Genomic DNA, 15,904 nt, shown 5'->3' on the forward strand with positions numbered 1-15,904 from the left:
CAGAAGGTTTCTGCAATAATCAAAATGCTAAAATACAGAAAGTTTTACCAGACACAAATGCGCGAGATGCGATCGATCATGGTAGAAATTCTTTGGCGGGTAGTTCGCTCGAGAAGTGCCTAGCGAGGCAAAGTGAGTTGCCGTTGCTGCGCATGAACGCGAGAGAGACAGGTTCGAGTATTTCGCCCACGGTTGGGCAGGCTTCGGAAAAGGCCGTTGCCTTAAGAAATAATGAGGAACCAGGGTTAGAATTCTTTTTCGAGAAAGTGAGCTCAAGCGCTGCGCTCCCGTCGGAGCGAGCTTCGACAAAGGTCGCGGCTACGCGCGGTCCAGGTGAGCTTGCTGATGATTTGGTTTTGTTTAATGGACGTACGGTCGTTGGTACCGACGCACCGTCCGTTTCGGCGAGGGGAGGGTCTGAGTGTAACTCAGGGCTTTCTAGCCAAACAGTGAATGAATCGGATGTAGCAACAGTCGCGGTAGTAGAGAATAAGTTCTTTATTAAGGTCGACATAGGCGGGTAAGTCTATACAGCGCTGTTAGATTCAGGTGCACAGGTATCAATGGTAGGGCCGAATCTTGGCTTACGGTTTAAAAACCGTTTAAGGCCGCCTACGATATTCGTACAGGGTATCTCAGGTGAGAAACCGCGAACGTGGGGGGACTTAAAGCTAAGTATGGAAATTGGTGGCAGGACTGATTGGTTGATTGCGACGGTAGTATCTACACTTAGGCACGACTTGATTTTAGGTGCAGATTTTTGGAATAAATGGGATATTAATATCAACTACGGTAATCGCGCTTGGCGGGCAGGTGACCAAGGCGATTGGTTTCAGTTAGCAGAGCAGGATAGTAGAGAAGTAGACGTTTACGCCGAATGCTCGGGTTTGAGAAAATACGAGAAGGCTCAGAAAGAGACAATCATGGCGCTTGTTCGCCGGATTGTCCCGGAACCTGGCGAATCACCAGCGGTCACCAAGGTTATCGAGCACATTATCGACGTAGGCGATGCGCGCCCGATAAAGACGCCGATGCGCCGAATGTCGCCTCCAATATTAGCATTTACGCAGGAAGAAACCATACGGCTATGGAAAGCGAGAATAATTAGGCCGTCGAATAGTCAATGGTGTAACGCGCCGGTGATCGTGCGTAAACAAGACGGTGATTATAGGTTTTGCCTCGATTTTAGACCAGTAAATAAGGTGACGAAAGTAGACGCGTATCCGATGCCTAGCATTGACGCTATTTTAGATAGGTTGCGCGGAGCGGTTTACCTGTCGAAAATAGATTTGCGAGCAGCGTTTTGGTAAATTCCGTTATCTGAAAATAGCAAACAATATACAGCGTTTGCGGTTCCAGGTTCAGGATTATGGGAATTCAAGCAAATGCCGTTTGGATTGGTTAACGCGCCGGCTACTTTTACGCGCCTTATGGATGCACTTTTCGGTCCAGAGTATTAGCCGCATGTTTTCTGGTATCTTGATGATTTGTTGGTGGTTAGTGTAGATTTTGAGAGCCATATGTTATGGTTAGAAAAGGTTTTGAAGCGATTGGTAAGTGTAGGACTAGAAATCAATTTAGAAAAGTCTGATTTCTTTTGCACTGAGGTAACCTACTTAGGGTACAGGTTAGACTGTGAGGGCTTGCGTCCAGATGGTGATAAGGTAAAGCCGATCGTAAAATATCCTGCGCCTAGTAATGTAGCTCAATTGCGCCGGTTCCTAGGCATGGTAGGATGGTACGCGCGTTTTATCGAACACGAGAGTGAGGTAAAAGTTATTTATAAGGCTAAACTCATTCGTAAGGATCAACCGTGGGAATGGAAAGACGAACAGCAGATTGCATTTGAAAGGTTTAAGCGCGCCTAATTAACAGAGGCGCCAGTACTTGCGCGCCCTTTCTGTCTGCACTGCGACGGCTCTTCCTTCGCGTTAGGCGCGTGTTTGGTTCAGGTATTCGACGATGGCGAACATCCAATATGTTACGACAGTCGGATGCTAAACGTGCATGAGCGAAATTACTCGGTAAGCAAAATCGAATTTTTGGCAGTACTTTTTGCGGTAAAAAAGTTTAGACCTTATATTGAAGATTCGCATTTTGTCATCGTCACGGATCATAGCGCGCTCACGAGGATATTGAACAAACGAGAATTGACAGGGCGCTTAGAGAGGTGGGTACTCGAATTTCAGCAGTTAGATTGTGAAATCGTGCATCGAAAGGGAGCGCTGCATCATGTGCCGGACGCACTTTCGCGAGAGTTTGAGGACGGGCTGGAGATTTGCGCATTTGATGGAGTACAGAATGTTTGGTATTTGCAACGTGTTAGAGATGTTCTCCAAAGACCAAAAAAATTCGAAAATTGGAGAGTAGAAAATAACGTCCTGTATCGTTTCATGCGCGATCACTTGCTTGACCCAGTGACTAATCGCGAGGAATGTTGGCATATGGTAGTGCCGCGAGTTTAGAGAAAGGGTATTGAAGGACGCGCATTGTGAAGCGTTTTCCGGACACCTAGGTCGGGAGAAAACTTACGATCGAGTAGCTCGTGAGTATTACTGGCCGGGAATTTGGTATGATGTGAAGACGTTTGTAGATGAGTGCGCTCAATGTCAACGGTATAAGGTAGTGCAGCAAGCGCCTTTAGGTTTCATGGGAAAACGCATTGTGGAAAGGCCGTGGGCAGTAGTAGCGACTGATGTGGTAGAGCTGCCCCGTAGCATGAACCGATATAAATATATGGTAGTATTTCAGGACTTATTTACGAAATGGGTTGAATTGAAACCGCTACGGTCGGCAGACGGTCCTGCTCTCGCTGCTGCGCTAGAAGAGTTAATTCTGTTTCGATGGTAGACGCCAGAATATATTGTTAGTGATAACGCGAAGGCGTATAAATGCAAGGTATTTCAGGAAAGACTGCGGGAATACGGCATTGAGCACTTGCCTTGCTCAGCTTATCACCAGCAGAGTGATCCGGTTGAACGCGTTAACAGGACGTTGAAGACAATGATTGCGATGTTTGTAGATGCCGACCACAAGAGCTGGGATAAGCATTTGCATGAATTCCGTCATGCTATAAATACTGCGACCCAGGCGTCTATAAAAGTATCGCCGGCATTTTTAAATTATGGTAGGGATCCACATCCGGTAAAGAGTTTAAGGCGTGAAACTGAAGTTAAAGGGCCGATAGTTAAGTTGGATACAAAGGCATGGGAAGATAGGCTATTAAGTTTGAATGCGTTGCGCGACTTAGTAGCCAAGCATATTGACGAAGCACAGGAAAAGCAAAAGAAGTACTACGATAAAGGTAGGCGACGAGCTCTTTTCCAATTGGGTGATTTGGTTTGGCGCAAAGTGCATACACTTTCGAATGCAGCAGCGGGCAAGAACGCGAAACTTGATCCGAAATATGACGGTCCATTTAAAATCGTTCTGGTGATCTCGCCCGAGATTTATGAATTGGCCACGAATAGCAAACATCGCACCACTAGAGTACATGTTTCGGAGATTAAGCGTTACATACCGCCACGGAAAGTAAACGCGTAATCTTTCAACTAATATAGGTGTAATAATGTATGTGTGTTGTTGTTTGTCTTTAAGGTTCCAGAGGTTCTACGACGCCAGGTGATGATGGCTGAGCAGGCCAGAGAGTCGGGCCGCGTAACCGAGATTGCTTCGGCCGAACTTCTTTCAGGCGTCGCGACTGACTCCGGTACCGCGCAGGTTATCAGGGAATCGGTCGCTGATGATGAGGATGGCCAGGCGAAGGGACAACCTTTACCGCCACCCTTACCTGCGCCGCCGATACCTTTTCGAGGTAACTGGCGTGGAGTTCGTTTGCTAGCCGGGAAAAGGGAAGCGGGATCGACCATTCGTTTAGCGGCACCTACACGCACTTGGGACGAGGCTGTCCGCCGAAGTGCAGCTTTTCGTCTCACGACGTTATGTATTCGTGAGGCGGCGGACCGGTCGCGAGTTTTAGAGGCAGCTCGAGGGATTGTCTTCCCACTGGCGGAGGCCAGCGGCTCTGGCGATACCTCGCCGAGCCCGCACTTTGCCGTGGTAAGATGTTCCACTGGTAGGGCTGCGAACCGAGGACGTAAGTTTCGGCCAACGATAGGGCGGGGAGGAACCCCTTGCCCTCTGCAGTAAGCTACTAACGGCATTCTGCAGATGACGATCAGCTCTAGCGATTCGGAAGAGGAGTCGATGCAGGCTGAGGAGCCGCCCCGCGTGGCTCCCCAGCCGCACATTCATGCTCCTCTCCCGTTTAAGCCGCTCGAGCAGTAGAGGTCGGACCCGGCTTATCAGTTCGTCCGTAGGGGTGGGCCAGCGCGTTACCCGCCGGCGGATTATGTCGAAGACGAGCGAAGAGGAGGCTGTGGCCCGTCAAAATGCGGGTAGAAGGAAGCGCACTATGCGTTTCAATCTCTCCGCGTGTAACTTCGAGAGGCCATCCTCCGGGCAGCCCTTCATCGACGGCATCGGCGGGGCATGTTACGTTTGGGGCCTCGGGAGTTGGGACAAGCGCTCCTGCCGAGGAGGCGGTGGTGGAAGACTGGAGGGTGGCGGCAAGGGCTAGGCTTTCCGATCAGGGAGCGAGGCCGGTCACGCCCGAGCTGCCGATCCCTCCTCGGTCGTCGCCTGTTCTGCCTCCTCAGGCGGTGAGTTCAGCCTTGGTTTCTGAACAGCGAACTTGGGCGGACGGATCGGGTCAACGATTGACGAGGGGAACGTTCCTGAGAGGACTGGCACCGGTTCCTTGGGATCTGGAGGTTGATTTGCCCTTGTTCCACTGTTTTAACTGCAGAACGGGGGCGCACCAACGGTCAGTTTGCGAGGGTCCGCCCCTCACCCATCCAGTTTGTCGGAATTGTGGACAACTAGATGTATCGGTCTTTAACTGTCCGCGCTGCCGCGATGCTTATGAGGCGGAGCAGGCGCGCGGGCGGTTGATAGAAGGAGCAAGGATTCAGGACCGTCCTAGGGAGCCGGTCAGATTCCAGGCTACACCAGAGGTGGTACAGCCGGAGCCTGGAGTTCCTAGGGCAGTGCCCATGGTGGGAAGCCCTGAATCCTCTGTCGGGGAGCCGAAGGCAAAGAAGCCTAGGCACCGTTGCGGTAGGCGCGTTCGCGAAAAGCTCGCGCGTCGAGCCCGAGCCATTAGGGAAGCCTACGCCGCAGTTTGTTCAAGCGACGCGTCGCGTTTGGAAGATACGCCGCGAGAGGTAAACATGCCAATTTCAGCGGGCGCGCCGGTTGATGAAACGGTCCAGGTTGTTGAGACGGTCGAGGTTGATGAGACGATCGGGGTTATTGGGCTTGAGGCGACGGAGGTCGCTGGCCATCGGCTCTCTGGGGCCAATGCCTCTTCACCATCGGCTGAAGAACTCAGGATACTCCGACTCCGATATTTAGAGTCATTGGAGCGACAGCAGTAATGGTAAAGTGTTTCTTTGGTTTATTGATTTATTTATTATTTTAAAGTTGGAATTGCTATGATGGCGTGCGGGGTTGGTCGATTCTTCGGTGAGAGAAGTTTGTTTATTTTGTTGTAAGGGTTTTAAGTTTAGATTTTGGGGATGAAGAGTTTGCCCTTGGTTCTATCTGGGTGTTATCAGAATAAATTTAAGTTATAGAATAAGTTATGATTAAGAAATTAATTAAGGTTATTATTTTGTTTAGCGTTTAGCGCTGGCTGCAAGTTGCTGGTCGAGAGAGGAGAAAGGGGGAAAAGAGTCAGGTCGCAGTGAGCTTTGGCCTTGGAAGGGGGTGTGACGAGAGCAAGCAGTACGCTTGCGCCTCGTCTGCCCTCCTTCTCTCTCTCCCTCTTATCGCTCGGCATGGCGACGTGGTCAGCGTTGGGCGCATAAATTTATTGCGCCTAACCACTGGCTTTTTGTTTTCCAACTGCCGAAGATTGCCGAGCAAGATTGAGAGCGCCCGAAGAAGCAAGAGCACAGCGACTATGAGGTAGAGAGAGACAGAGACAGAGACAGAAAGAGACAGAGAGAGACAGAGAGAGAGAGAGAGAGAGAGAGAGAGAGAGAGAGAGAGAGTTAGCGAGCATGCTAGAGTGCGCGCCTATGTACGCACTATGCAGGTTTGGGCCGGCGTGTGACGCACGACCAATTAGCGCTTTTGTCGCACGCCGCCTAATGAGTGGGCTTGGTGGGGAGAGCCCGGCGAGAGTGCGAACGCTGACCATGCGTCAAGGCGCGTGCATCATTTTCCAAAAAAAAGGTTAAGGAAAGCAGCGCAAAGAGAGAAAGAAACACAAGTGCAGCAGTGACCAGACCAGGGCAAGACAAGGCTACGTGTGGCAACACCTGCAGCAGGGCATTCAGTGCCGCCCTCGCCACCGTGCACGGCACGACTTCCAGTGGGTTCACCGCGGGCTACGCCGAAGAAGACGTCCAGCCAGCGGCCAGGTCAACTCCCTGTTGCCGGCTCATCGCCAAGGACAAAGGTCAGGTTATCTCTCTTTCCCAGTATTTCTCTCTCTCATAGTGATGCGCGGCCGCGTAGGAACGATAGGTAGCCAGGCGATCACTTGCCGGCTACGCTCATCGTAATGCGGTAGAGAGGTTTCGACGTATTCTTTCCTTTGTAAGGAGGCAAATGGTCAAGGCGATTTAGCCGCCGGGCAATTCATCCTCCCGCGTTGGTTTAAGTCGTTCTATTCATATGCGCGTGATGTAAACTTTTATTATATCCGATTTTGTATTTGTTTGTCAGAATAGATTTAAGTTGTGTGTTTTAATTAAGGAAAATTATTTATTCGTTCGACCTATCCTCTCGTTCCCCGATTGTTAAAGAGCGAAAGTGCCTCTCTTACTCTCCCCTTAATAAATTGGTGACGTCAGTGCCGAATAAGGCGCTGCCCTCGTTACAATGTAAATAAAACTGTTCTACTAATTTTGCATACATTATTTACATGCATGATGGCCAATGACACAACAATGAATACCTTTCGCTTTTTGCTCTTACTATAAGTTTATACTATAAATACTATGATTTATATGAAATCATTTTTATATAGATATATAAATTCATAATATAGAAAAGATTCTATTTATTATTTTCTAATTTTGTAGATTCGTTGTAAAAATTTTAATTTGTACAATATACAAAATAAACTATTCATCATTTACAGATCCTTATATTATAATCATTCAAATATTTCTAATAAATCTTTATGATTTTCATGTTGTTATTATCTTCTGTTCGATAAACAATTTATTAAAAATTATGATTTCAGAATATTTTAAGTATGACAGAAGAAAGAAAAATTGATTTTATTTATACTTGTGACAAGGTTTCAGATGCTATTGAAGCTGAAGATAAGACAATGTAAATAATATTCCAATTATATTTGAACTTTTTTTTATTGATATTATTTATAGCTAATTTTTATGCGTTTACAGAGAAGTTTGTGGCTATGTTGAGTCAATGACTGTATCAAAAGAAGTGATCAAAGTAAAAACAAGTACGTTTTATTCAAGTTTGTCTTGAATAATGTAAATGACAAAAAAGTAATGATACTTGTTCGAGGAAAAGAGATGGTCAATAAATATCAAGATAAAATAACTGTGAATGAGGTAAAAAAAACTACAATAATTATTGTAAAGTATAAACAAGTATATCTGTTATGCATTATTTAATTTTTTTCCAGATTGTTTATATTGTGAAAGCTACTTTCAATTTAGCTCATACAAAATTTGTATTTGATGACAAGTAGATTCCATATGAACTTCTGATCCAACCAGAAACCACTATTGAATTTGGACATGTATATGTTCCAGTTGATTCAAAGGAAGACCGTAGACCAAAACCAGTAAGCTTTGATACTATTGCAGGAATTGTTGGAGCAATAGGTATGTGAATCTTTTCACAAATAAAAATGATTTATTTTTTAAATAGAATTATTTATATTCATCTTTACATTTCCAGTGACTGTAGGTTACATGAAAACATTTTTTTCTTTAGTCACATATAGAAATGGCAAAATGAGTTGGGGAATAGGTGCTATTACTGACGGCAACTATGAAGTAAATGTAGTTTATAACGAGTCGCATTCTCGTTATGTCTCTCTCCCCCTGCAGCCAGTTTGTTTATTAATCATATGTATACTTTACCATGCATTATAATAATTTGTAATTTGTAGCGCAGTTGAAATGTCAGCGAACAAGGTAAGAGTCGAGCCCTACGATCTATACTATCGATAGTCCCTAGCGCGGATGTCGCGGAGAGACCGCGATCGCGAAGGAGAGAGAGAAGGAGAGCGCGCAATGAGTCAGTTGGCATGCGAGCAGAGACAAGTACGGACGCTAGCATAGTTTGACAGTAACACCCTTTTCTTCTGCGTTACGAGAGATCTCGAAGGAGTAAGCGAGTACGCAGTGGCGATTATACGAGTCCAAAGGCCGCCAGCGATAAGCGAAGGCGCATAGCTGATGTTGACAGGAATTCCGTCAGCTATAAGGCTAGGAAGCGAGAACGCCCGCACGAGTGTAGGGCAAGAGTAAGCGTGGTCGCGATCTATTGTTCGTGCGTTGCTGCCGTTCTGACAACCGACGACGACTACTGTAAGTACCTACTCGATTCTCTCTCTCTTAGGCTCTCTCTCTCCCCTATTGCTTGCTAACTGCATTTGTCGCTTTAGTTTTTCGCCCGGTTTACACACTCTGTCGTTCTGCTCGGCATTGCGTCCTGCCTCGAGCCGCTTTAAGAGAATTCGTTGTCCGATCTTGCTCGGTTGCTGACAAGATCGGCGCGCTGCGTTGTGTCGTCCCCTTGTTCGCTGCCGCTCACATTTCGCTACCACACGCGCTTGTATGTATTCGTAAGTGCCTGAAATACAAGATTCGTTCTACCAAAATTCGCAGCAACTTATTCCGATACACCTGCCCTGTTGTATAACTACTTCGCCGCGAGACTCTTTAGGTTGTCCCTCACCAAGTAACCTGTGGCTCACGACACTCTCCGCGGGCCGAATTTCTACGTAAGGAAGGAGGCAAGCTGATGCGGCTGGACCCAAGCACTGTTCGCACTGGCGCGCAGGGATGCCTTGGATAGCGCACTTCGCTTTGTTAAAATATTAATCCGCGACAACTATTTATTATATAACTGATTTAGCCCGGAAAGAGCACGAGCTAAAACCCCGTTATAAGCTCAATTTATTTCATCAGACATTGATAAAGGTACGAAGGTCCAAATTTCTGGAATGATAAAATCTTAAGATAATTTCAAAGTTTTTTCATTTTCTTAGTTTCAAAAAATTATATATTATATTATACAAAAGTTGTATTAATCTTAATTTTATTTTTCAGATGCCCCGATCATTATCTACCGTAATGATCATAAACCAAATCATAAAAATTTCAAATGCAGAATCAATGATGAAAGAAACATTGAAAAGAGATGTCCGCACCCCAAAACGTCCACTTTCTGAAAAAGATCAAAATCATCAGGTTGATCAGATCGCTAAGAAGCTTTCTTTAGATATGGAATTGAAAAAATAGTAAATTTTTAGGCACATTTCTTTAAATTTTTTTAGGTTCGTTGCATTGCAATCTTTGTTTAACTTATGAGTAGATAAGATATGGCGGTTCTAAAACATTTATTGCGTCATAAGCGCAATTTTTGTGTTCCAGAACCGCAACAGCTTTCAAACAGTGTTTTTAATGAAAACAACGATAGATATTTATAAAAATGTATTTACTACATATAAAAAACATTACAAACTATAATTAATAATATATAAAATGAAATAAATGATTACAAACTTATAATAAAATGAATAATATAGAATACGATGAGTTTAAGTGATAGGAGCCATACTCCTCCCTATCCGGGAGATTCAGCCAGTAATCAATCTCTCCGATCCTTCAAAAAAAAAAAAAAAACGTTATGTAACAGCTTTTAAATCTTCTTATAGCCAGAATTTTTGGGGAAAGAATTGGTGTTGAGCGAGTATTTTTCAGATCACTTTTTCCAAGTACTTATTTTTTCCTTTTGTTTTTTCTGAAGCTTAAGCTTTGTACGAGTATATATACTACTATTCTCATTTTGTCCTATTTCATTTATTGGTGGATTTTCAGTTCGTATACACGTTATCAAGATACAATTGTTTCATCAACTTGACGTTATGTAGTGCACAGTGTTGAGGCTTCAATGAATTGCTGTAATGTGAACACACTGTGACTAATTCGGCTTTTTTGCCGTTCCGTAGGAGAGATCGTCAATGTCATGAATAGGTAATCTGAATCTCAGCAACCACTCCTTGTTTACGGCTTCAGAGACAAATACTTTTTTCGCTTTTCCCAAAGTTTCTCTGATGATTTCACCAATTGTATCGTAAGGAGAGTCACCCAAACTTCAAGAGATACTATGAAGATAATGTTTGCGCCAAGAGTTATCTTCCCTATATTTTTGTGATAATCTTTCTCAGGAAAATGGCGGTTCGAAAAGTCGGTACTAGAGGCTCTACGTTGTACTCGAGAGGAATGATTGCCAGCTTCTTCAGGATGAAATCGTCTTTGAACTGCTTAAATCCCAGCAGATCCACTATGAAGGACATTTCAAATATGAATGAATGACTGCTCATACTGTACCTCATTTTATACTCGTATCCCCTGCTATCAAGCCGCCTTTTTTTCTTTTTTTTTCAATCAATCACTACATTATTTTTTTCATATCTCCACTCACAGAATTGTACTTTACAATGCGATCATCTAGAATCAGATAGTAAGCTGCTGTATTATCTGGAAAATTTTCTCTGGTCTTAAACTCAAGTCTTACGTTTTTGAGAGATTCGTTTTGTTTCAAACAGTCAATCACTATGAGCGGCACTTTCTCAATGAAATTTTTTTTGTTGATTATAGGCTCTGCATCTTTACGGTAGTAAGAATTTTGAAAATTCGCAAACATATCGTAGAGCATGGCGTATTAATATTGATTGATGCTGAGATTACGATTTCCATATGGGTAGTACTGCGAATTGAGAAACAGTTTGACGTTGCTGATATTGCAGTGATTAAAGGGTCTAGCAGGGTAAAATGGTCAAAAATGCCTTTGAGTCATCCGGGAAAATAATTATACCCCCATGTTCAGCATGAAAAATGACTAGGATTCCCAGATTTTCAGACCCCTAAACCCATACAGGTCCCTATAAGGCCCAGTTTTGTCATTTTTGGTTTTTTGACCAAATCTCGGTCAGTTTTTGAGCTAGAAAAATCTTTCTTGTTTTAAATTGTAGGGTTTTTAAAGCCCTATAAAATGGCCGGGCTCAAAAAATTTTTGGCGCGAAATTCAAATTTTTAGAGCCGTTCAAAAATTTTAAAATTTAATATTTCGAAAATGAAGACCGACTCTTTGCTAGAAAAAAAATATGTTATGTATTTTTGACTGAAAAATGTTCCTGATTTTTTTCAGATTTTTAAAAGTGGTGGAACGACCTTAAAAAAAATAAAAATCAACAAAAAACCTAGTTTTTCTCCCCTAGTGCTTTGTAGGTTAAATCTATGATGAAACAAATAGCACCATCAAATTCTGCGGAAAAAAATACATCGAAAACATGTATCACATGTATGGAAAAAATCAAAATCCTTCACAAATTCAGTACATGATAGCATCGGCCATGCCGATCGGCTCCACTGGCAGTGTAAATATTTATTCCTTTTCGATTCAAGGTCAACTCAAGATTGTTTTCGAACATGTGATACATGTTTTCGATGTATTTTTTTCCGTAGAATACGATGGTGCTATTGATTTTTTCATAAAATTGACCTCATGAGCGCTAGAAGTTAAAAACTAGAAAAAAATCAAGTTTTTCGCGTCTGGTTGAGTTTTATGAAAAAACTCAGTAGCACTATCGTATTTTACGTGAAAAAATACATCGAAAAAATGTATCACATTTTTTTATAATATATAAGACCTCAATAACACCGTATCATAGTTACAAGGCGTTTAATGTTGTATTATCGATTATTTTACTTGATTGGCATTTATAGTAAGCTTTTTTACTTGAATACTGTAGGGTAAAAATAGATTGCGCAGGTGGGGCTATAATACAGGATATTTGACTATTTCTGAAATAGAAATTGTTTTTTCCACAGGTATGTATGTTTTATTAACTTCACGGTTACAATCTCATATGCATTAAATCATTATTTTTACAAAACATGAGTAAGTGTGTGCATGTGTGTCAAATATATGTGATATAATATAATGTTTACAATTTTAGATACTTCTGGTTTAGTTCTTATACGCCAACTTATTTTGCTCAAAATCTTTCAAGCAATGGTCAAGTTATTATCACTTTTGCCATCACACCAAGCCGTGCCCTATATGCCGAAAGTGATATTTCCGTCTCGGAAACATAATAATTAAAATTAATTTTTTTCTTATTTTTGGTAATTTTTTATATTTACGGAACTTTCGTTTTAATTTTATTAGTTACGGTATTGCTTACGACATGGAAAAAAGTTTATTTAAAACAAACCAGAAAAAACTTCCTAATTCTAAATCACATGAATCGATTATTGACATCGACATTTTTTTTGCAAATGCATTGATCTAGCGTGATCAGAGGTAAATCAATGTCAATAGTCGAATCACTTGCCAATGAAAATAAATTCAAAGCTAACGATTTGCTGAGCATGTCTTTTTCATCGTTAAATATTCTATCGGAGGTTCCTGAAAAGATCAATCTACATTGTTCATATTAACATTGTAACGTAGTGGATTTACAAAGTCGGTTAGTGGCATACAAATATCTAATGCGGTTGAAGTGCTTCTAAAACAAAAATATTAGTATTGCATTAAAAAATAGTGATTAATGGTTTGATTTAAAAATAAATAGTGTATTAATTAAGTAGAGTTACAGAAAATAACGATTTTTATTCACTCCAACAGAATGAAATGACTCTGAATTTTTTCTATCATTCAACGAACATTTAAAAAAGATTATGACCTGACATTAGTTGGCGTATGATTTTCTTACATTCATAAAATAAATTATTCATTAATATTTTTAATTATAATGTTCTGCATTATTTCAAATTATGTAATAATTTTTGTTTTTCACAACGAAAGAGTTCATATAATTACAAAAATTTTTAAATAATGAGTGTGATTTGAATACTCGAAAATTGGAATTATTTTTGCTGGATTGAAAATAATAATAACATTTTATTATAAAACAGTGAGTTCATTTTAGAACCAAACATTTAGTGATTTCTAATATATCTATATGCATAAAATCAAATCTTTACTTAACATATATTGCCAATGAAGTAAACACTTTATCCCCACATTATTACTCTTTATTATCACATTAGATCAATTGTTCTTTAGAATTTTTTTGTGTTTTTTTCTAAATAAACTATTCTATCTCACAAGCTAATACTGCAACTGATAAAATTAAAATAAAAGTTCCTTAAAAATAAAAAATATCTAAAAAACGAAAAAAATCAATTATAATTACTTTTTTACAAACATTGCCAAATGTATTTAACATTTCAAAATTTTCTCTTCCAAATAATGACATTATTGATGAACTCCAATGTATTTTTTCCAGAATGTCACTATGTCAGCCTCAGGTATTGGTAAAAAATGCGCTTGCTGCGGTTTACCAGAGAAAAAACTAGTGGGACCCAAACAAACTGTTGACACAGATGATGAAGCTTATACTTTGTCCGATTATTTGGCTGTGACACTTGTAATGGGAGACATACTTTGTCAGAAATGCAGTGGTTCTGCCCGCTTCGCCAAAGCAAAACGCAGAAAAATCGATCAACCACAAAATGTAAATACTTTGCAAATCGACAATCAATGGTCAACATCTTCTTCAGAGACATTATCGCAACCACATAATGATACAGTTTATGTTCCACCAAAGAAAAAATTTATTGAAAAAGCAAAAGATACTATTGAGTTACCTTTAAAAAGAGTAGTTTCTACTCATGATTACTGTTGTTTATGCAAAAGCAAAACAAATATTGTTATTGTTCCTTTCGATGCAAGAAAACAAGCTTTTGTTGAAAGAGATATATTCATACCAGAGGGTAATAGATGTTGCCGAAAACACTTAATAAAGAAAAGATTTTATTCAGATGAGTTAATTAATTTAAAAGTAGTTTCTAATTCAACTACCACAACAGCTGCAGATATAACAAAACTATTTAAATCTTTGAGTTTAACTTCCGACAGAAAATTACACGATAGAATCGGAGATTTTTCAATCTCTGAAGAGAGGATTCGTACGTTTACTGGATTGAATTGGGAACAACTAATAGAATTGCGAGAAATGATGGTTTCGTTGAGGAATACCGACAATCGGACTGTTACGCAAGCTGTTGTTGTTTTTTTGTTCAGATTACGAACAGGAAACTCAAATGAGATAATCTGTTCTGTTCTCGGCCTTGATCGTCATCAGCAAGTCTCTGAATTTTCAAAGTCTGTGTTAAGTGCCTTTGAAAAAGATGTATTGCTTTCACGCTTTGGTTTACAAGCCGTCAATCAAGAGGACTTGATTGCTAATGATTCAACGATTCTCCTTCAGAAGCTTCATGGCATAAGTGATAACAATCTTTCGTTAGTTGGCGATGGCACTTATTTGAAGCACCAAAAAAGTTCCAATAACGAATACCAACGAAGATCTTTTTCTGGACATAAGAAAGTTCCTCTATGCAAGCCCTTTACTCTGTGCACTACAACTGGTTTTATTGTTGATGTACTGGGGCCGTTTTATGCTAAAGAAAACGATTCTATGATTTTGGAAAAAATTTTGAAGGCCCACGATAACAATTTAAAGAATTTGATGTGCAAAGAGGGTGATGTTTTTATTCTTGATCGGGATGGTTATCGGGTCCTCATGCCAGCCTTAAAAGATAAAAATCAGAAACAATTGTCAGCGGAAGATGCAAGCAAATCTCGACTTGTTACCATACTTCGTTGGGTGGTGGAAGCGGTACACGGAGCTGTAGCTCAGAAGTATAAGTTTTTCCATCAGCAATTAGATAATCGTTACCTGACTGAAGCTGGTCTTTACTGCAGAATTGTTTGCTTTTTAATTAATCAATTCGGAAAACGAATCGTGTCAAGGGCTTCGACCGATAATGAGATACTCAATTACATTCTTTCAAGAAATTCCAATGAAAATAGTTTAGCAACGGAAGTGATATCAGGAAAATATAGTCGAAGAAAGAGTTTATTCAAAACGTTAAGGTCTGATGAGCTAGAAGATTTTCCTGAAATGACGGAACAGGATCTAGTCAAACTATTCACTGGAACTTACCAATTCAAACAAGCAATATCCTATTTAGCTGAAATGATGGGCGACACGTATGAAATAAATGTAAGTTACTACCGTGAATCTGCTGATCTAATCAAGTTACAAGTGAGATCTAGACATATCGAAAGTAAACAATACAACTGCTATATTCACTACAAACCAAATACCATTGGCTGTGCTGGCATACTGCGTTTTTGCTGTGAGTGTGCTAACGGTATGAGAACAATTGGATGCTGTTCTCACGTGGCTGCCGTTATTTATTATTTAGCGTACGCCAGATTCCAATCTTCCATTGTAAAACCTGCCCAACATCTAACAAAGATTTATGAACAAGATCATGTGGTGGCTGTTATTGAAGCAGATAGTGATGACGATTGATACATGTGGCATGGTTATAGATTATCTCAAAAGAATATTTTTTCTATTTTTGTAAAATGTAAACAAATTATTAAATAATCACAGAAAATTGATATCTCTAGAAATTGTTTGTTGTCTTCTTATTTATTAGTCGCACACTAATCAAGTATACCCTTGAACCATGCTCCAGCTAAAAATGAATCTTTAAAAAAAAATTTTCGTAAGGTTAAAAATAATAGTAACGATAATTTT

At 40.8% G+C, this 15,904-nt stretch overlaps 1 protein-coding gene across 1 annotated transcript; it reads left to right on the forward strand.

Moving 5' to 3' along the window:
- Window positions 1–13,588: 13,588 nt before the first annotated feature.
- Window positions 13,589–15,673, forward strand: LOC131663047 (uncharacterized). Its single transcript, XM_058933113.1, has one exon. The coding sequence runs from the start codon at window positions 13,589–13,591 to the stop codon at window positions 15,671–15,673; it is 2,085 nt and encodes a 694-aa protein (XP_058789096.1).
- The last annotated feature ends 231 nt before the right edge of the window (window positions 15,674–15,904 follow it).

The sequence above is a fragment of the Phymastichus coffea genome, unplaced genomic scaffold, assembly GCF_024137745.1.
Source record: "Phymastichus coffea isolate CEN01 unplaced genomic scaffold, Cenicafe_Pcof_1.1 PCOF00030, whole genome shotgun sequence".
NCBI classification, from domain to species: domain Eukaryota; kingdom Metazoa; phylum Arthropoda; class Insecta; order Hymenoptera; family Eulophidae; genus Phymastichus; species Phymastichus coffea.